Genomic DNA, 22,673 nt, shown 5'->3' on the forward strand with positions numbered 1-22,673 from the left:
TAAAATGACATAAAACTATAAAAATCTGTACTGGCCTATTCTTACCATAAGGAAAATAACTCAGAATGATGTTTTTTTTTTTTTTTGCGGTATGTGGGCCTCTCACCGCCGCAGCCTCTCCCGCTGCGGAGCACAGGCTCCAGACGCGCAGGCCCAGCAGCCATGGCCCACGGGCCCAGCCGCCCCGCGGCACGCGGGATCCTCCCGGACCGGGGCACGAACCCGCGCCCCCCGCATCGGCAGGCAGACTCCCAACCACCGCACCACCAGGGAAGCCCCAGAATGATGTATTTTTGATAGTTAATGATTAATTGCTTTCATATATAAATGTTAGCAGGTGTATCTGGTTTGTTTTGAAGAACAGTTTTCATTAAATCATTGATCATGTTGTTTGTTTTTTATGTTAACAAAACATTTAGTCTAAATTTTTATAGATTTTGAATCAACATAACATTTTTCACTTATTGAGAGTATTAGGCATTAGCAAAGTTGACTGTAGTAGCTATAAAGAAAAATCTGATTCATTAGAGAACTTCCTAGAGGTGGTTGACATTATTTTTACATAGCTGGAGAACCTTATTTTAAATCTTTCAGCTTATCCTAGACACTTTCCCTAATGACATTAAATATTAAAGTATTGGGGAAATATTACTGGCAATGAAAATGACACTTATGAAGTGTGTGAATCCAAAACATATACTTTCATATCTGTTCTGAGATGTATGTCTTATAAGATGTATGTGTATGTAAGGATTTTAAAAACAGATAATTTAATAGATCATTTATTTCTTTTGGGGGAAAGGGGCAGTCTAATAATCTTCACTAATCTTTTCTCCAAAAGTTATAGGCATAAATAAGAAAAAGTTGTGGTTAAAACCTGAGGTTTCAAGAATAAAAGTTTAAAATGAAATTCAGTTCATCTAAATTTAACATCTAAGTTGGAAAGTTGGATGTGTCTCAGAATTCATAAAATTGACTATTGATTGACATACTGGATTATTTACATTATTTATAGTACAGCTGAATTTGAGTGGTAAGATTTTCCTTTCTTATCACATTACCAGACTATTTTATGCATTAGATGACATGGTTTTCTTGACTTAATATTGCCTTGTTAGACGCAGCTACTGTGATGTGGTTTGAGAAACTTCATGTGTGGCTTCTTTTTGTGGAGAAGAATATCATCTATCCATTGATTGTTCTCAATGAACTTAGTAGCAGCGCAGAGACAATTGCTAGTCCAAAAAAACTGGATACAGAGTAAGTACAGTACTCCTCTTATCTAAGTTTGACTGTTGGGGTCTGTCATAGCAATGTCTTAAGTTACTGATCTAGTAACAAGTAATCATTGAGTGTCTCTTTGGTGCAAAGTACTGTGTGAAAAATTCAAGTGAAATTTTGTCTTTGACTTCCCTTTTCTGAACATCTGTTTCTGCTCTTGGCATATTACTACTCCAGACATCTCATTGTGAACTAACATTTTATGAGATGACATTTATTAAATAAGGTTAATTTTAATATTAGATGGTAAGTTTTGGAGATGATTATTTTTGTGTACTGTGTGAATCAGACCATTTAGGTGTTCACTTGCCTATACAGTCATCCTGTAGGCCTACCCACTACACTAGGTACATGTTGTTGGGTAAGCATTAATATGTTTTTTATGTGCTAAATGCTGTTAAAGTTTAAGCAATAGAAGTACTGAGAAACTGGAGAACCAAATGTCAGAATTGCAATAGTGTTACTTATTTTTTAAACATGATTATTTATATAAAGGATGAGAATTATGATACATATGCTTAAAAAGGAATATTTAGAAGTTTAAATTTGATATATATATTCTAAGTTTAGTAAATGAAATGGTGATCTTTCTGAAGTTCATAGATTAACGTTTTCAGTCATCAGTTGATGAATGTGCTTTCTTTATATTGTAGATTAGGTGCTTTAATGATCACCATTGCTGGTCTGAAGCTGCTACGGTCCTCTTTCAGCAGCCCTACATATCAGTATGTCACAGTCATCTTTACTGTGCTCTTTTTCAAAATTGACTATGAAGCTTTTTCAGAGACCATGCTGTTGGATCTCTTCTTCATGTCCATACTCTTCAACAAGGTAATTTATCACTGAAGGAAACATCCTTATCTGTAAAAAGTGTCTCCCTAAGTAATATGCCATTTAGTGAGGATTACGCTTGCATTTCATTCGCTTCATTATCTTTTAAGTAGTATCTTTCTTCAGTCAACCAGTTATTTAGGATTAGAATCCCTAAACAATGCCAGTCACTGTCATCCATAGAAGATATATTTCTTGCTGTGGCTAGGAAGGTAAGATTAAATTATATGGAAAAATTAGAGGAACTCTAATAAGTATATAAATATATGGGTTCTTCCAAAAGGGGGTGTGGTTTTGAATAATTTTAGAAACAAACATGGTAATAATTGAACTGAACTGTAGGCTGCTTCATAGATGGAGGGAGGAAATAACCTGATACTGAATGAAGATGATGGAGACTGAGGGCAGTGAGGCCCTGCGGAGCAGTGAGACGCTAGTTTATTTGCAGAATATACTGAAGTTTACAGAATGCTCCTAAAATTTGTTATCACCCATGGGATAGTTGCCTGTAGTCTTTTTACAAACGAGATAGTAAAGCCTGCATCTTCTGCCTCCAAGAATCTTCTTGCTGAGCCACACTGCCTTTCTAAGTGAAATAGATTGTGTAGTCAGATTATTTGAAATTAAATAGTTTAGATTTCATGTTAACACTGACCACATACAAAGGACTTTGACATATATTATCCCATTTGATAGGTGACAGAGAGCTGAAGCATATGAGCAGCTACAAAACACAATGAAATCCCAATTTTAGGAAAGTTAGCCTGGTCAGCCACATTTGGGATGAATTGGGGAAGAGAGAACCTAAAGGTATGGAGAACAGCTTAAGAGATCTTGACAGTAATTTAGATGTGATAGAGTTCTGGCCTAGGATGGGGACAGTAAGAATGAAAACCGTTAATCTGAACAGCTTTTAGAAATAGTTTCTAAATATTGTACTAAATGTTATGCTGAATAGCTTCTAAAATATCACAGTATTATATTTGTTCAATCACTAATTTGTATGCATTTTTATCATTTATTTCCTCTTCTAGTGAGCATGGTTAATCAAAGGAGGAAGCCAGAAAGTTAATAAGAGAATTGTCTGTATAAAAAAAGCATGTGATTTCTCACAAATTTAATATTTAGATTGGAAATTGTATTGAATCTTAAACCGGTTGGAAAAAAGTGAAAGTTGCAGTAAAATATAAACTAAACAGTCCTTGAAATAGTCACTACATTTAACTCGCATTAGTTTGGATTTTCTTAATACTTTCATTTGTTAAGCAAATTGTTTTTGAGAGTGTACCATGTTCCAGAACTATTCTAGATGCTTAGGCTACATTAGTTAGCAAAACAGAGAAACCTCTGCCTGCAAGGAGTTTGCATTTTATATGGTTACTTCATAGAACTTAACAGTGATGATAAGCAAGTAATATTCAAGGAATCTCTTTAGATATATTTATTTTAAGATATCATTGTAAGGTGTACCACCAACTTAATAATATTTCAAGAAAAAATCGCTCTGAATGTATACAAAAATATTTTCACCCACTAACCATTTAAACATGTAATTACATATCATTTTTCTCTAATATTACAGTCAAAATTTGAGTACAGTCTGTTTCCCATTTAGAAACAGAAGAGTGTTCTGTGTCACTGTTTTTAAGCAGTTGCAATGGCATCTGATAGTATACATGATGCTTCTACTTCCTGTCATCCTGATCCCATTAGTACCGAGGGTTGCCAGCGTAATTTTGAGTCATGGCAAAGAATGCAGGGATTCATCTGCAGTTTCTGATGGGTTGAAGTTGTGATTTCTTTTTTAAATTGGAAGTTAAACAAGTTCATTTGTAAATCGGCTAAATAATTTAAATGTGAGGTGTTTGGTGCCTGAATCATGGCACTGAATTAGTCAGAACCTCTTGCTTTTAAGATTCTGTGATCTGTTCTGAGAATGGGGCCTTGCATTGCCTAGCATGCAGAGGCAATCTTGGGCACAATAGATCTGTTTCAGTGTTGAAGAAATGTTCAACAACAAAGCAGGTCCTAATTGAAGTAAGATTAAAATGTATATTATGTTTCCATTGGCAATAACAATTCTGATTATGAACAGATGCCTAATACACACTAGTAAATTCTTAGGAAACAGACAGTGACAACTGAATTACAGCTTTATCCCCTGCCTGGCTGCTTTCAAATTCCTTTTGACATTGCATTTAAAACTTACTCATTTTCCAAAGCACTAAAATTTGAGGGAAAGGGAAATGTCAGAGTAAAAAATATATATTTATTGCTTAAGCTTTACAGACATCTATATTTCTTTTTTTTTTTTTTTTTTTTGGTTTTGCTTGTTAGTAGTAATAGAACCAATAGAGAGCATAGAATTTTTTAAACTGGTAAAACACAAATCCGTAAGTCAGTTAACTGTCTTTACTTAAAAACACATTCAGTGTTTTGGCAGTGATATTTCTTTTCCTTTGATGCAAATGGCAAATAATTTCCATGCTATTTCCCTATTAGGAAGAAAATCATTTTAGAAGTTTTTCATTTTCTAATTTAAAAATCTGATGGTAAGCTTTTTACTGATTGTTTTTGTTTTCCTCCTACAGCTTTGGGAACTCCTTTATAAATTGCAGTTTGTATACACTTACATTGCTCCATGGCAAATTACATGGGGTTCTGCTTTCCATGCTTTTGCCCAGCCCTTTGCAGTGCCCCGTATCCTTCTAATAAAAGTTTATAAGAAAGGGCAGTCATATCCTTGATGAGAATGTTGGTTTGTAGGCATAACCTTTCACAGGCATAGAATATAGGTTACTATATGATAAATTATCAAATATTCACAGTCTTTTGAGCCCACACCTATACCAATTTTGATTGTTTAATTTGTATTAACTTCTGTGGCCCACAGATCATCTGAACATGAGAAAAGTATTAAGGTTTTATAATTAAGTAATGCTGATTAAAAATTTCATGTTTATATATGTGAGTATTAAAGTCCAGGAATTTTCAATATATACAAAATGTGTTTAGAAATATTTATAAATGAATGAGTGTTCAAAACATTTTCCATATTGATATGATTGTAATTAAACTTACATTCAAAATTTTCTATTCTCATCCTTTCTTAAAGGTACTTTCCAAGTAAACATAAAGGTTAGTGACCTTGTAGATGTTGATATGCAGACTTTTGTATCTTTAAATTTTAGTTTTTATCTTCTGGAAAATTAAAACCATCTCTACCCTAGAGTGATACATGGAATTTTACCAGACACATGTTAGCAAATATTTATTTGGCTCCCTTCAGAGCATCATGCCAGGCTGTACTTTCCTGGCTGTGTCTTTCTGCTTCTACTCCTTATACTGTCCAGTGACACCTTCTTCTGTATTCCTCTGATGAACCTCATTTTTCTAATTGCTGTAATTGCAATGTGTTTGTGAGGGGTGTGTGTGTGTGTGTGTGTGTGCGCGCGCGTGTGCCCCGCGTGCGCAGGTGCGTGAACACGCGTGCACAATCAGATGAACGTTAAGGTCCTTAACCAGTTTTCCCATAGATTCAGCCATGTTGTTTGTTCAGGCTGCCGTATCAGCCTTCTTTTCTACTCCACTGAACCCCTTTCTGGGAAGTGCAATATTCATCACTTCATATGTTCGACCTGTGAAATTCTGGGAGAGAGACTATAAGTGAGTAAAGAACAACACTTGAAAGCCAGTTTTTATCTTTTTTACTAGGAAAAACTCTTGACAGCATTGTTATAAGTTATTCATGGTTAACAATTTTTTCTATTGAAATATTTAAAATTTTATAAATATTCTTAAAGTTTCAAAATTATATAAAATTGGAAGAGTCAGAGGATACTCTATTTTCTCTACCTTTTTTTCTATTTATAAGATTTTTAAAACATAGTCTTAGTTAAATATGTTCATTTTTCTGTCTTTTTTCTTTTAATGTTATTTCTTAGAATTGTTCCACATTAATAATACTTTGAAACTTTATGCTATACAATGTTACATCATTATAACAGTCATAATTAGTTATCTCAGTTTTCTAAGAAGTAGCTATTTTTAGAGCTAAACTTTTTATAGGTTATTTGTAGTTTTTCATGAGGATAGGTTTTTAAATAACCATCTTTGTACATAAAGTATTTTCTTCATTTAAGCTTAATTCCTTAGGTTAGCTGTTTAATATGATGCCTAGTAACTGTGCTTGTATGTAATCTCCAAATTTTTGTCTTCTTTTTTTTTAATTTAAGAAAATATCTAAAGGGGAATTACTGAATCATGGAGCTTAAACATTTTAAAGGCTTATAAATGTATTAACATGTTGATTCAGAAAGAGCTTATACTAATTTATAATTCTACTGGCCAGCTCCGCGACTGCCTTTCTCTCTACACTTTCACACATAGGTACATATAATAGGTGAAAATGGTAATCTTTTTAACAGTGAACTGGCTTATGGATGTGAAACTTTTGCTCTGGTCTTTTACCTAAAATCACACATAGTATTTCTCTTTTTGGTGAATTTCAGTGTTATTTATACCCTTTTTTTCTTCTTGACCAACTTAAATTTAGTCCAGAATAACATCTTTGTCAGCAGTTCTTAAACTTTTTGATCTCAGAGCCCCTTTACATACAATCTTAAAAATTACTGACGTCTCCAAAGAGTTTTTGTTGATAGGGGTTTTTATCTACTACATAGTTATTTACTATAATAAATATTGTACAATATTTATTGTATTATAAGTCAAAACTCAGAATTTTAAATGAATTAATATAAAAATAACAATAATAAACACATTACATGTTAATATAAATAACATTTTTCTAATGAAGAATAACTGTATTTACCATTCCACCAAAAAAATCAGAAGAATGTCATTGTTTTTATAGTTTTGTAAATTTCTTTCATGTCTGACTTAATAAAAGACAGCTGAATTCTCTTACCTGCTTCTGCATTCAGTCTCTTGTAGCATTGTGTTGTTCTGGTTGAAGTACATAAAGTAAATCTGGCCTCACACAGACATACAGTTTGAAAAGAAAGAAGTATTTTAATAGCCTTTTTAGACAATTGTGGATATTCTTGGATCCTTCGACACATGGTAGTTTCTTAAAGATTAGTGGCAATGTGGAATCTAAAGCCATATCAGTGAATTTTTGGAACTGTATTACATCAAAATTCACTGATATGTCTTATAGTTTGAATGGGTCTTTTACGCATGCATATACTTATATTGATACATCTTTATCATTTGGAAAATACTGGCTCAGTGAGTAATGTAGATCTTCCAAATTTTGACCCATTTCACGGTACAATATTAAAAAATATATGTATTCATATCACCACCAATCTCAAAAAAGTGTTGAAGTATTGGGAAGCTATCAAGCGCATGGTGGTAGATACAAGTTTTCTGAAATTCTAATTTTTGCTTGAAAACTTGAATTTTTATTATTGGCAACAGGTATCTTTATCAGTTATTTTTCTTGAAATGTCAGACTTACTTTCTTCACTTGAGAAATGTCTGTCAAATACTCAAGTCTGAATAGTCATAGTTTATTCAAGTGAAAATGGTGTTCCGTGGAAAAAAAGCAGCTACTGCTACTTACAATTCAAGCAGTTGCACAAATGCTTTCCCTCCAGATGATCGTCCTACTTCAGAATGCAGCAGAAGTGCTTTATGTGTATTTCGCCACACACAATATTAAAAAGACCTGTACTGAGGGGCTGCAGTTTAACAAAATTATTATTTTTATTGCTTCGTTAAGAACATTTTTAAGGGAAACTTGAACTTTTATTTATTGTTTTTTCTTGTGCATGGGTAGCAGTGAAAAATAGTACAGTTTGGTGCCACTGCCTTGATTGATGTTAAAGCACCAGCAGTCTTACCCACCGTTGCTTTTGCACCATCAACGCAGTTGTCAACACAGTGAAAAAAAATGAATAACAGTTCAGTACTATTATGAAAATAGTTTTGATTTGGAAAACTCCCCGAAAGATCTGGAGTCTCCTGCTCTAGGTTCTGTGGACCACATTTTGGGAACCACTGTTCTAAAGAACACTGTACCTCTGGACATTAATAACCTTCCCCTTATGAGGAATGTTTCATGCACTGTGTATTTTTAGGAACTGTATACAGTATGCATTTTTTCATCCTGATCAAAACTTTTTTTACATTAAAGTCAGTGTCTTTCTATACACTGTTCAGTGAAACATCAGTTAAGAAAAAACTTTATGTATAATGGAGGTGGAAGAGTAAAAAATAAATCCTTACCCCTAAAATTATTCTATCAAAGAGCTTTATTAATATGTTACTCATGGATTTTTCTCATTTTTATAAAGCGATAATATTTATTTCATCTTTATTGTATAGTTTTCTCCCTTTTAATTGTTAGACTTTTTTTAATATAAAAGAGCTTACTAAAGATGTTTCATTTTGCCTTTTTTAGCACAAAACGAGTGGATCATTCAAATACCAGATTGGCTTCCCAGCTTGATAGAAATCCAGGTAATAGCCCTATTTGTGAGTAAAGAAGCAAGTCTAAGGAATTCGTTATATACGTATTTCACTCGCGACTTATTGGGAATCCTCTATGGAATCCAAAGGGCATTTCTGAAAAACTAAATATCCTTTGCTTTATTTTGTTTTACTTTAGCAAAGTAACGTGAATTAGAATATCTAAAATTTATATACCCATCTTTTATAAAATGCATTTTAAGAATGCTGATAAGAATTTTAAAATCCATTCAAAGATTGTTCTTACATAGGTTAAAAAAGTAGAGCACAGTGAAAGTAAAACTGATGAGGTGTATTGAAGAGTATGCAGTCTGAACTTACTATTATGTTTGCTTCCCTGCTTCCCCAAATGGTTAGATAAATGTTAATTTCATTAAGTTTATTGTATACAGAGATGTCATGTAGAGGAGCCAAATAGCCACTCAAGATAAGGTTTCAGTGTGGGACATTTGGGTGGTGTTACCATTATCTAAAGTTTGGTTCTTAGTTTTGTCCTTTGGGAAACATCTTTTTGTTGGCCCACCTATTAGTAATCTGGCACAGAGAGGGTGAATCTCACTGCCCCACCCATAAAAGATTAATGTATCAACCAGAATATCAATGTATTAATTTACTAAAGAAATATGACTCCCAATACACTGGAAGATTTGTATTCATTTAACTCGCAGATTACTTCAAATGCTCTGCTTGAGAAACTAAATTATAGTAATCAGATTGATTCATAATTATAAATTTGATTAAGGGGAGGACTAGTTGTTTGATATTAATGACTGTCATTATCATGTTCTGGTAGATATAACAGCCATCTCAGCTCTGGTATGTCCTTGTAGGGGGCTTGGAATTATGATGATGCCATCCTGCATATCACAAAGACCATGTCCTGAATTAATATGCACACTTTCATAATGGGCAGACAGCATCAGATACAACTATTTTATTGAAGCTTGAGCCTAGTGTTTCCCTTTTATTTTATTATTTAGTTAGGCTGAGTTTAAAGTAATTATTAAGTTTAGTATGTTTTGTCATTCTTCAATTCTGTGCTTTGGGCGGCACCCATTTACAGATTATTGCTTTGGATGGGTTACTTCTAAAGATGTTTTTCCAATTTATTGGGTGATGTTTTATCCTAATTTTTTTTCTTAAAGGATGACTAATAAATTTGTAGGTGGTTCTTTACTGCTGTTTCTGTGTATACAATTTATTTCTGTTTAGCTAATATTAGGCATCTCAGTATACAGAGTTTTTTTGACCAGCTTCTCTTTGTTTGGGACTATCTCATTTGTTCAAATCTTGTATTACTTAACCCACTTCCTTTACCAGTATATCTTTTTGTTCTAATTTTGAATTTCTTTTATCTTTTTCATTTCTCTTGCATGGTTTTAATTATAAAGCATAGTTAATTGAACAGTGATAGAAAATTTTGATCATGGACTGTTAAAGAGGTGGAAAAGACCTTAGATTTCACCTAATCCAATTCCCACATTTTATGGATGGGGACCAGAGACTCAGAGAGGTTACGTTATGTCTAACTGTAATTTGAAAATTTTTTTCCCATTATCCTATATTTCATTTTTATATAGAAATTTTAAGGGTATCTGTATTATAAGGGTACAGGGTACCCTTGTAAGGGTATATTATCTTCCTTGTCAAAGAACTATAGATACAGCCCTAACTGGAAGTTAGTTTTAATACTTTTAACAATCTTGTTTGTTGTTATAAAGGGTACTTAAGGTAAATTAACATTTTTTTAATCCCTTCTTATAGGATCAGATGACAACAATCTGAATTCCATCTTTTATGAACATTTAACCAGATCCCTACAACACAGTCTTTGTGGTGATTTGCACCTAGGACGGTGGGGAAACTACAGTACAGGGGACTGTTTCATTCTTGCCTCTGACTACCTCAATGCGTTAGTACACCTTATAGAGATAGGCAATGGGCTGGTTACCTTCCAGCTGCGGGGACTTGAATTCAGAGGTAAGACATTCACCTTTCATTTCTATAACGTACTCCTGTGACATCTAAGTTTTATGTGTTTACATCTCAAATCAAAAGTTATAAAAGTAGGTCCTTAGTATTTGGAATTCTGGAATGAGAAAAGCTGTTAAAGAGTAGTTATTAGTTTTTTTCCAAATTTCACATTCAGAGAAGAATCATTTTTGGAGTATGCTCTGTATGTAAAGGTAGTATCAATAGTGTATAATAGACTTGTTTTTTCCTGATAATAGTGAATTTCTGTTGTTCTTTGCTTACCCTCTTGCTAGTCTTTTTTTGTGATCAGCTGCATATGCTCGTTAGATGGCTGGCAGCATAGAATGCTGTGAGGCAGAGATTAGCTAACCAAGTTACTTTCATATAGTTGCCATGCCTTGTCCTCAACAATTTTTTTAAATTGAGGTGAAAGTCACATAACGTCAAATTAACAATTTTAAAAGTGAACAAATTAGTGGCGTTTAGTATATTCACGATATTGTGCAACCACCACCTCTGTCTAGTTCCAGAGCATTTTCATCACCCCAAAATAAAACCTCACACCCATTAAGCAGTTACTCCCTATTCCCCCACCAGCCTTCAACAGTTTTGTATACTGACAAATGAAGCTGTTTCTACACAGAAAATCGTGCATTCAGAAACATACCAGCTTGATGTTATCCACTTCTGTAAGTTGAGTGTCTTGTAAGCAGGAATAGAAACTTGTCTTATAGGAATTGAAAGGAGTCCTATTAATGCATGTGTTTCCAAACTAGGCAACATTTGGACTTGAGAGTTTTTAGAGAAAGCATCCAAGCAGTGTTTTGGTCTATTCTAAGAAGTACCTTAGGTGTTTTTAACCTGAAATAGGAAATAAGAAAGCATTTGTCTAAATAGAGGATCAAATTAGACCTGTAATAGCTTTATTTTTACCCTGGTGTTGAATCAGAAATTTTGCACCTTTGTTACATAATGTCTTTGTTAATGGAGCAAGTGCTTTTCTAAAGTTACTCCATTCATTGGAAGTAAGATTTTACTTGTGTAAAACTCAAGGTAGTAAATGTTAATGTTTGTTATTTATTTGTAATTTATTTGTAACCCATTCACTCTCTCTTCTTCAAAGTCTCCTATTCTTGTCTTATGCTTTGTTTCTGACTCTCTGTCAGAAGCCCAGGACCTTAATTCCATCTCTTCTAGGGTCTTAACCCAGTGCTGTTCAAATCTAATCCATCTATCCTCATCCAAAAGTCAGCACCCCCTTACCACTACACATACCACTGCTATAACTTCACCTTCTTTTTTAAATTGTTGGCACCTGAAGATTTCATCTTTGCTTTTAATTTAACTTTTTTTTTAACAAGTATTTGTGGGGAGGTTATTTTATCCAGAATTTCTATGTGTGTGAATTGGAAGGGGGTCCTTCTTATCTGCTCATTTCACCGTATTGATCAGAAATTGTCCAAATCAAAAATTGATCCAAATTTTCACTCTCCCCACTTTACTCTCTGGTACCAAATAGAGTCAAGTAAAATTTTGGATAAATCCTTTGCCATCCAAACTCTCACTCTTTTGTCAAACAAAACTCAAATCAATTTGAGAACACAGTACCCCCTTACTTTCTGAACTCATGCTGAATTTCAATAGCAGGCCATACCTGTAATTCTTCATTCAGCCATCGTGATTTTTTTTTTAAAGGCAAATTCAGTTATGTCCTTTCCATTCCATGCTTTAAATTTTCAGTGGCTTTCCATTGCATTTAAAATAGAATTCAAATTCCTTAACACATCCTATGGACAGCTGTGAGATCTGGCCTCTGTCAGTTTCTCCACCTTACTTTGTAGCACCCTCCTCGTCCACTGTAGCCACACTGGCCTTCCTTCAGTGTCCTAGCTGTGCTATATTCTTTACTAAGGCCTCCTTATTGCCCTTCCCTTTGCCCAGAAAGTACCAAACGTCTCCCCTCTTCCTGCCAATCTTCCACCTCTAATTCCTTAATTATCTTTAAGAATTAGCTTAACTGTCGCTTTCTCAGAGAAGCCTTTGTCTCTAACCACCTGTCCCACATGATTATCTCTCATATTACCCTGTTTTTACCTCCTTAGCACTTAGCAGAGTTCTAATTTTATATTTATTTATTTGTTTAAAGTTTATTTCTTCTCTAGCCCAGGGGTTGGCAGACATTTTCTGTAAAGAGCCAAGATAGTTAATAGTGTAGGCTTTTGGAGCCATACACATTCTCTGTTGCATATTCTTCTTTGATTTTTCCTTTAAGCAACCCTTTAAAAATATCAAAACCACTCTTAGCTTGGATTTGGCCCAGGGCTGTATTTTGTAAACCTTTGCTGTAGATTATAAACTCCTCAAGGGCAGGAGTCCTGTCTGCTTCATTTATCATTGTATATCCAGCACCTATCACAGCAGCTAGCATATGATAAAGATCATTTTGTAGAATGGTTAAGTAATCTAGGTAATAGTCTTTTCTCCTTCCTCTTCATTCCAGAACTTTGATGAGGAATGATTATATTCTTGCTCAAATGCTGTTGTGATCTTTGGTTATTTTCTTTCCTTCACAGTGGTAGTCCCTGTTCCATCTACCTCCTACCCCTCAAAATATTAATTAAGAGTGTTGTCAGTATTTTGCCAGGCAGATATTTGGATCTGCTGAGCATTCTGATGTGTTTTCTGATGTGTACTCCATTAAGCCAATTTAATTCCTTTGATTTTATTGTCTCTCATAGTGGATGCTAAATTTTAAGTGACATTTAACTAAAATTTCTTGATCAGTTTTTTATAGGTCTTGGTTAAATACCTTCATAGTTTTCATTTCCATTTTCATTTTACTGATATTCTCAAGATTCTTTTCCATGTAAATTTTATGTCAGATATTTGTTATCAATCATGTTTTTTGTCTATCAGAATTTCCTGGTTACAGCTTCTACCAAGTATGGTTTTTCAGGTCAAACTTTATAGGTCAAAAATTTTTATTCTGTTTAGATTCCTTTCAGTTTTTACTCAAATTAATTTTAACATGTCTGGTTTTCATAATTGTTAGTTTTATTAATTTTTACCAGTTATTTTTACCAGTCACTATGAAGTGACTGAAAGATCTAGCTAATCCAGGAAACAATTAGTAATGGTTTCTCTAGAATCCCTTTCCAAATCTCAAAATTCTTTTTTCAGTTATTAATATTCCTGTGCTTATTGTTGACTTCATTTTCTAAGCAAAATGTATTACTGGGTATGTTGGGGTAGAAAATATTCTTGGGGTTTGTATGTCAGAGTGAAAACACCCCACATTAATTCAGTTACTCTGTTTATTCTGCTACTCTGAACAAGGACCTCATTCTGTCTCTCGTGAGAAAATGTCAAACCTCTGAATTCACTCCTGCCTGTTCTCTTCTCTGTATACTACTACCAGAGTCATCTGCACAAAATACAGCTCTCATTATGTTATTTCCTTTACTTTAAAAACCTTTGACTGACTTTGCAGAAGGATGACAAAATGAATAAAATAAAGTAAAAACATATAAAACCTAAGGAATAGACCCAACTTCATGCCACAGTTTAAAAAACCCAGCCTCAGAAAGTTTCTTCTAGAAATTGAATAATTCTTCTGCCCTCTCTAATCTATTCTAGCAAATGGATAAGGAAGGAAAATATCTCAAGCCTCTCTTGTACAAAACCAGTGTAATACTGATGTCAAAATATGACTGAACTGGCTAAAAAAGTAACTATAGTTTAATTCATTTATGACTATAGATACAAAAATCCTCAGAGCCCAGAGTAAGGAGAAACCAGCAGTACTTTTTTTTTTTTTAGTAGTTTTATTTTTAAAGTATCCCTCACCAATTCAGCCGTTTTTCATGCTTTAAATTAATTATTAAAAGCAAATTGGTTAAATTTCATTTTCATTATTGGTTTCAAAAGTACTTTATAAAATTACATACATCCTTATTCTGAAAAAAGTGTATATGTGTATCTGTAGTCAGTATCATATGTAATGGTCAGCCACAGCATGCATTCCTGTTTATGTCAGGTTCAAGACAGTTTTTTCACCACTCCGTAACACTATTTTGGAAGGGCTTGTCAACATAATTAAACAAGAAATGAAATAATAAAATTGTTGAAGGCTCTAGAGTTCTCGACAGTACAGCTCATTAGCTTGGCCAAGCTTACCTCTCAGTCTTATCGTTCATCATACCACCATCACCACCACCACCACCACCACCATCACCAACCGGGGCTAAATTTCATGGCAACTTTTTCTCTCAAAGTGGTGTTTTAAATATGGATGTTGTATATATACTCTTTAAAAGAAAAAAATTATTATGAAGTCCCACTTACTTTTATTATAATGTAACTTTAATATGTGCCTTTATAAAATTAGCTATAATCACTCTATAGTCCTATAAGGAATTTACAAATTAAATGGAAGCAAGACCACAGAACGAAATAAAAATTAACATGAATGTGATGGATGGTATTTTGTTGGCATAGATGGCTGTGAATCTAATTCTATATTTAATCTGATTTTCTGTTTTTATTTCAATAACACTAATGCAGAGAATGCCTATTAGATAAGTATCATCGATAAAAGAATGTAATTTCAAATAATTGTTTGCTAGTACAGAACAATCAGACCTGGTACCTAATTGAAACTTTATCAGCAGATAAGCCTCAAGTGCCAATAATGTAATCTTATCCAATTATTGTTGGAATTGGCAACAGAGAAAAATTGTAATTATATATTTAATATTAAACTATAGTGAACCATTACAAGTTGTATAGCCAAGTAAGCAGGATGTATATATACTATTTCTGCTTGCAGCATGGACACAGTGCTGGTGAGAATACAGCCCAGATTCTTTTGAGTTCTGCATGTCTGTCTGTATCGTGTGCCCTGGGATGATTCAGTTTTCGTTCCACTCCTCTAGTTTTGAGTTAACTCAGACCTTCGTGAGACACACGTTGACTCATTTGGTCTTCATTTGATATGAATGCAGTTGTAAACCCAAATTTTTCAAATTTGGGAATCAATGAATCAAAATTAAGGTTGCTTTATTGCACAAATTCTCAGAACCTTGAATGTGCTAGTACACATTATGATTCTGCAGACGATGAATATATACTATGCCTGTTTTCTGGAGCATGCTGCAGTTTGTTAATGGACAGTCTAAGGCAAATCAATCACATACTCTCAATTGCTATAAATAAAATGTCTTTTTTCTAAGTTTCTTATGTCTTTGAAGCATTCGTTTTTCCTCCTCATGTTTTTTTCACCTCATGTTTCTTTCCCCTTTGTCGTAAGTGCTTTCTCTCTCTCTCTAAGGTACTTACTGTCAACAACGGGAAGTGGAGGCCATTACTGAAGGTGTTGAGGAAGATGAAGGATTTTGCTGTTGTGAACCTGGCCATGTTCCTCATGTGCTTTCATTTAATGCTGCATTTAGCCAGCGCTGGCTAGCTTGGGAAGTGATAGTCACCAAGTATATTTTGGAGGGTTATAGCATCACTGACAATAGCGCTGCTTCCATGCTTCAAGTCTTTGATCTTCGGAAAGTACTCACCACTTACTATGTCAAGGTAAGGATATGTGCCTACTTTGATCTGGTATCAGGGGCTCTTGGAAAAGACACATGTATACGCACACGTGCGCACACACATGCACATTTGTTTTTTTAACTTGTGCTTTGCTTCTAAGTAGTGACTTAAATTCTCTAGTATCCGGTACAGTCAGTAAATTATACCTATGAAGGTCTTGCTATTTCCTTCTTTAGTGAAACTTATTACATTTGTTCATTAATATTAATAGCTAGCATCTGTAGTGCGTATCTTTTAGGCACTGTGTTAAGGAATACACACATACACGCATGTATATATATGATACGTATATCTTACATAATTCTCTAAAGAAATATTACGTCCCTGTTTTACATATAAACAAGTTAAGGATCAAAAGTTAACTGTGCCGAAGTCCTCTAACTAGCAAGTGGAGTTGGGGATTTAAAACCCAGGCTTGTCTGACTCCTGAGTCCTTGCTATTAACCACTGCTTTGCACTGCTTTCAACAAACTGAACGAAAGTATTGCAAGATTTGGGAGGTCTCCAAAAACACCCTCACATTTGACACCAATTGCAATTGCAGGGTCCCCAAGACCCTGAAACCACAATTATGTTGAATAATTTGCTAGAAGGACTCACAGAACTCAGCAAAGCCATTATACTCATGGTTAGAATTTATTACAGTGGAAGGATACAGGTTAAAATCTGCCAAGGGAAGAGGCACATAGGGCAGGGTCTAGAGACACTAGGGCCTGAACTTCCAGTTGTCCTCTCCCAATGGAGTTGTGTAGACAATGTTTATTTCTCCCAGTAACGATGTGAGAGGATACCTACAGAGTGTTGCCAGCCAAGGAAGCTCGCCTGAGCCTCAGTGTGCAGAGTTTGTCTTGACACACAGTCATTTAGACTTGTTTGACCACCCACATGGCCAGCCTTAGTTTCCAGATCCTCTAGAGCTCATGGTTCTAAGCCTCCAGGTAAATAAAGACTCTCTTATCAGGCAGGACAGTGCATAGGATTAGAGGTTACCTCCCAGAACCCAGGTGCAAAGGCCAAACCTCTCTTTGGGCAAGATTAGTTCTTTACTGCACAGGTATTCTGTTTTTGCTAAAGATTTTACAGAAGTACAGCATGGTTATGACTGGGGGTTTACAAGCCAAGCCAACATTTTCAAGAGGAAAAATGTATGCTGAATCTTAATGATTCATGTGTTATTACCTCTGTGTACCACCTTATTTGTGCTGATTGGGTTGAAGCCTGAGTCCTCTGTTGAATGTTTGGTTAAACCCAACCTCAGGAAGCTAAAGAAATTGACTTTACAACATTTTTTAACATGTGTGCATTTGTGTGTGGAATTTCCTATCTCTAAAGATGTATATTTCTATTCCTTTATTTATTAGTTATATTTTTATAACTTGACCTAGGATCACAAGATGGTTTAATAGCTTTCTATGAGAAATTTCTCAAAATAAGTACACCACAATGAAGGTTTTTCATCTCTCTTAAAAGATCCTAAATTCAGTAGACAGAATTGTTTTTAGAATATCCTAAAATCAGTGGACTGGAGTTGTTTTGAAGTTGCCTTCTTGAATTTATCGTTGTGATTTTAAAAGTATTAAATTAATTTTTTTAATCCAGGAAAGCCTGAGAAGTATTACTATAGCATTCTTAAAATAGTATACTTACAGTATTGAGCTGGAATATACATTTTTGATTCCTACTATCAGTATAAACAGTTGGAATTAATTTACTGAGGACTTGCAGTTAATTCAGATTCTGATTTAGCCTGAGGGTTTTTTTTTTTTAATCTTTTCCTCATTAGGGTATCATTTATTATGTTACAACCTCTTCTAAACTGGAGGAGTGGCTAGCTAATGAGACGATGCAGGAAGGACTACGTCTGTGTGCAGATCGAAATTACGTTGATGTGGACCCAACGTTTAATCCAAACATTGATGAAGACTATGACCATCGACTTGCAGGCATATCCAGGGAGAGTTTCTGTGTGATTTACCTCAACTGGATAGAGTATTGCTCTTCCCGAAGAGCAAAGGTAGAGTTTATTTCATTTATAACTCTTTGAATCTGTTTTTCCAAAGATGGAAAGAATACCTCTGTTTGTTATCATGAGGTTCGTTTCTCTAGACTTGCCTCTTTCTAACTATCTGGGTAAGAGAACCTGTCTAGTTCATTATGGTTGGGCCAAACCAACTCTGCCAAAACAGGTTAGAGTAAGCGACCTTTCTCATTCTTTCATCTGCAGTGTCATAATCTCACTGTCCAAATAGCAACCCCTCCACCCTGTGCAGGTACGTGCATATACACAGATTTAGGTTGTAGATTATGTGTAGCACCTTCTTAAAGACTGCGTTTTGGAGCATCCCCAGCCCCAAGCCCCCAAACACACACAGCAGACTTAAGGATAAGTTAATATCTTTGTCCCAAATCCAAAGTCTAATCCAGTGCTAATAGAATTTTCTGCAATGATTGAAACATTCTGTGTTGTTCCAATATGGTAATTACTAACCCACCACATATGGTAGATTCTGAGACACTTGAAATGTAGCCAGTATGACTAAGGAAATGAATTTTTTAATTTAATTTTAATTGATTTAAATTTACATCAATTAAATTTAGGCTAGTGGCTACCATACTGGACAATGTTCATCTAGACTACTGACTTTAAAATGTTAACATGGGTAAAAATGATACAGGAATGTGTAAAAATGCAGATTCATGGGTCTTGCCTGCGAGATTCTTATTCTGTAGGTAGGTCTAGGCTGGAGACCCAAGATCTGTGTCATGCTGGGTGATTATAATGCAAGGGGTTCGTAATCCACACTTCAGGATAACTTGTCTTATCCTAAATGTAAGCTGAGTTACAGACTTCAGCAACTACTGTTTTCCTCCTAGGTCCCATGGCTCTTGTGGCAGTGCTGCTCCCCCTGGTTAGACCCCAGGGACCGTAACCACAGTACCAAGGCAGAGTGCAAAGTCTTGTGTAGTTGAACCACCAGCACCCTATGTACAGGATTACTCTGTACCATGGAGCATAGTGAGCCACTTTGACAACCAGTGCCTTTATCATGATCTGGGCTGTACACACTGACTGTCTTTAGATGTAGCACCTAGTTTAGTCTTTCCTTTACAGATACTCAATTAGAGTAAGGCACCCCATCTTAATCAGCCTGTTTCTCTTACTTCATCCATAAGAAAAGGAGCATCCTTGTAATTCCTAGTTGAGGAGTGGCCTTTGAGCTTTTGTACTGGATGCACAGTAGATACTGAGCAGAGTAGCATATTTTTAAGGAAGGAATAAAAGATAGAATAAAATAACCTCGTAAGAGCTCAGAAAAAGGACCAACAGACAATGTCTGGAAATGGAGGCCCTCAAAGCTAATCTTCTCTTTTTTCAAACACATAACAAGCAGTTTATTTTTTTTTCATAAATGAAATATACTTAGAATGCTTTGCACACTGTTCTTAAATCCTTGGACTTATTTCTTGGCAGGGGAGGGGGAGGTGGGGGGCGGTTGGAGTGACCATATTCTAATAGCCTTCTTCTGGCTTAGACTATAGTGGTTACTTTTGTTTGGTTTTACCATCATTACCTAGACTAGGAACTCAGTCTACCGACTCAGGAACAGGCTCCATCCTTCCTGACTTTAAGGAATAAATAATCTCTTAGAAATTATTGCTGAGGTCATGGATGTATCTCAAGGAAGTCATCCTCTTAATTGCTAATAAATCATATTCAAAAGGTTTACCCCCAAACTTGGGTATCCCCAGTCTCTTCAGAGAGCTTATTATCACTAGATCAGTCTGGATTATATTCTACTCTTGTAGTCCCCTCTAGAAGAAAAGTGTCAGGAAAATTAAAATAATCCCTTCATTCTCCAGTTTTTTAACTTGAACAAGATTATCCCTACCTCCTTAAAACCATGAATTCTGTTTTCTGAATCACCATTCCCAGAATAACCTCTTCCCAGGGAAGGAAGTTAATTAAACCAGAAAGATTTGCTGACTCCAAATTGCTGAATGTTAATAAAGTTGCCTCCAGACTTTTTTTTCCCATAGTTTCCTTCCAAGATAGTTTTCTAACTTGCATATTACACAGAAATAAAAAAGTCATTCTTTCCTCCTTCTCTTATTATATGTATTCTAGGAGGAAATAATCTTTCATATAATAGCTGTACCTGTCTTCTGAAGAGCTTGAAATAATGTTTTTGTAAGTGTAGCCCTGGATTAACTGCATTAAAACTACCTGGAATGCTAAATTGGAAAGATTCCTCTCAGCTTGACTTTGCTTCCTGCTTGTTAAATGACAGTACATTTCTTTCACCATTGTTGTTAGTATTAGCAAGAAGTCTTTGTGAGAATTTCTAATGCATTTGAGGATGTAAGACACATGTCTTCTCCAACAGTAACAAAATAGAGCTACCAGGGTTGAACCAGTTATTTTTTCTCTCAGTACATTAAAGATGTGGCTACACTGCCTTCTGGCTTGCATTGTTTCTGACAAATAATAAAGGCGCACCTCAGAGATATCGCAGGTTCTGTTCCAGACCACCACAGTAAAGCGAGTATCACAGTAAAGCGAGTCAACACAAATTGGTTTTTTTTCCCAATTATAAATGTTATGAAGTATACTAAGTGTGCAATAGCATTACGTCTAAAACTGTAACCATGTACATTACTTAATTTCAAAATACATTATTGCTAAAAAATGCTAGCCATCATCTGAGCCTTCAGCAAATCATAATCTTTTTGCTGGTGGATGGTTTGAAATATTTTGAGAATTACCAAACTGTGACCCAGAGGCATAAAAGTGAGCAAATACTATTGGAAAAAATGGTGCCAATAGATTTGCTCAAAGCAACATTGCCACAACCCTTGAAGTTGTAAAACAAAACAAAACAAAACAAAACACAGTATATGCAAAACGCAATAAAACAATGTATGCCTGTATGTACCACATAATGATGTCTTTTTTTACTGGCTGCTTTTAAGATTTTCTCTTCATCACTAGTTTTAAGCAATTTATTTATTTATTTGGCTGTCCTGGGTCTGGGTTGCTGCATGTGGGATCTTCATTGCAGCACGTGAACTCTTAGTTGCAGCGTGTGGGCCTAGATCCCCTGACTAGGGATCAAACCTGGGCCCCCTGCATTGGGAGCATAGAGTCTTAGCCATTAGACCACCAGGGAAGTCCCAAGCAGTTTAATTATGATGTACCTTGGTGCTGTCTTCTTAATGTTTCTTGTTCTTGGAGTTCATTGAGCTACTTGAATCCCTAGGTATATATCATTTTCATCAGATTTGGAAATATTTTGGTGATTATTTTTTTCAAATTTTTTTCCTGTCTTCCCGTTTCCCTTTTCTGGGGAACTCCAGTTAACATTTATATTAGGCTGCCTTAAGTTGTCCTACAGCTCACTAATGCTCTGTATTTTTTTTTTAGTCTTTTTTTGTCCCTGTGTTTAACTTTGCATAGTTTCTGTTACATTTGTTAGATGATTTATTTTTTCTTCTGCGTTGTTTAATATGCCATTAATCTCATGCGGTGTATTTTTTTTTATTCTCAGACATTGCATTTTTTTTGTATTTTTGAGGTTTAATTTTTGTCTTTAATTTTTTTTTTTGTGGCTGCTCTGTGGGGCTTTTGGGATCTTAGTTCCCCAATCAGGGATCGAACCCAGGCCCCCAGTGGTGGAAGCATGGAGTCATAACCACTGGACCACCAGGGAATTCCTTGTGTCTTTTATACTGATATAAACCTTCCATGTCTCTACTAGCATGCTGTCATTCCTCTATCTTTTTGAACTTATGGAATGCAGTTATAATAACTCTTTTAATGTCCTTGTTGACTAATTTTAACATCTGTGTCATTTCTGGGTCAGTTTTGATTGATTAATTGATTATTTTTCTAATTGCGTGTCCTATTTTCCTGCTAGTTTGCATGCCTGACAATTTTTGATTGGATGCTAGACTTTATGAATTTTACCTTGATGAGTGCTAGATATTTTTGTATTCCCATAAATATTATTGACCTTATGATTCTGTGACACAATTAAGTTCCTTGGGGACAGTTTGATCTTTTCAGGGTTTACTTTTAAGCTTTCTTAAGAGGGACCAAAGCAGCTTTAGTCTGGGGCTAATTTTTCACCATTACTGAGACAGTATTCTTTTGAGCACTCTAGCCAATCATAGAATTTTCCATTGTTCCTTTCTACTTTTTTCCTGATGGTTCTGTTCTCAGCCTTGGACCTTTGCTGCATGTGCTGATCAGTAATCTGCTGGACTCAAGAGGGATCCTCTGCAGATCTCCAGAGCTTGCTCTCTGTATGTAGGTCTCTCCTTGGCACTTTGCCCTGCAAACTCTAGCCACCTTGACCTCCCCAGACTCCCGGCTGTCTCCTCAACTTGGAGAGCTATAGGCTCTACCTGTGTTCCTCTTCCTTGTACTACAGCCTGGAAACTCTTGTAGGGTTTCCCATTTCTCAGGGATTAGTATCCAATGTCTCAGTATA

At 35.2% G+C, this 22,673-nt stretch overlaps 1 protein-coding gene across 2 annotated transcripts in view; it reads left to right on the forward strand.

Moving 5' to 3' along the window:
- PCNX1 (pecanex 1) overlaps positions 1-22,673 on the forward strand; it is a gene marked incomplete at its 5' end in the record, with an annotated part of 180,708 nt that overhangs the window by 130,395 nt on the left and 27,640 nt on the right. For both annotated transcript variants that reach the window (XM_079700727.1, XM_079700728.1), the window contains 8 exons: positions 1,119-1,260; positions 1,935-2,112; positions 4,704-4,812; positions 5,649-5,778; positions 8,540-8,598; positions 10,372-10,587; positions 15,911-16,164; positions 17,966-18,196. In XM_079700727.1, the coding sequence (XP_079556853.1) occupies positions 1,119-1,260; positions 1,935-2,112; positions 4,704-4,812; positions 5,649-5,778; positions 8,540-8,598; positions 10,372-10,587; positions 15,911-16,164; positions 17,966-18,196 (1,319 nt within the window). The remainder of the gene's footprint in view (positions 1-1,118; positions 1,261-1,934; positions 2,113-4,703; positions 4,813-5,648; positions 5,779-8,539; positions 8,599-10,371; positions 10,588-15,910; positions 16,165-17,965; positions 18,197-22,673) is intronic.

The sequence above is a fragment of the Hyperoodon ampullatus genome (assembly GCF_949752795.1).
Source record: "Hyperoodon ampullatus genome assembly, chromosome: 3".
Classification (NCBI taxonomy): Eukaryota; Metazoa; Chordata; class Mammalia; order Artiodactyla; family Ziphiidae; genus Hyperoodon; species Hyperoodon ampullatus.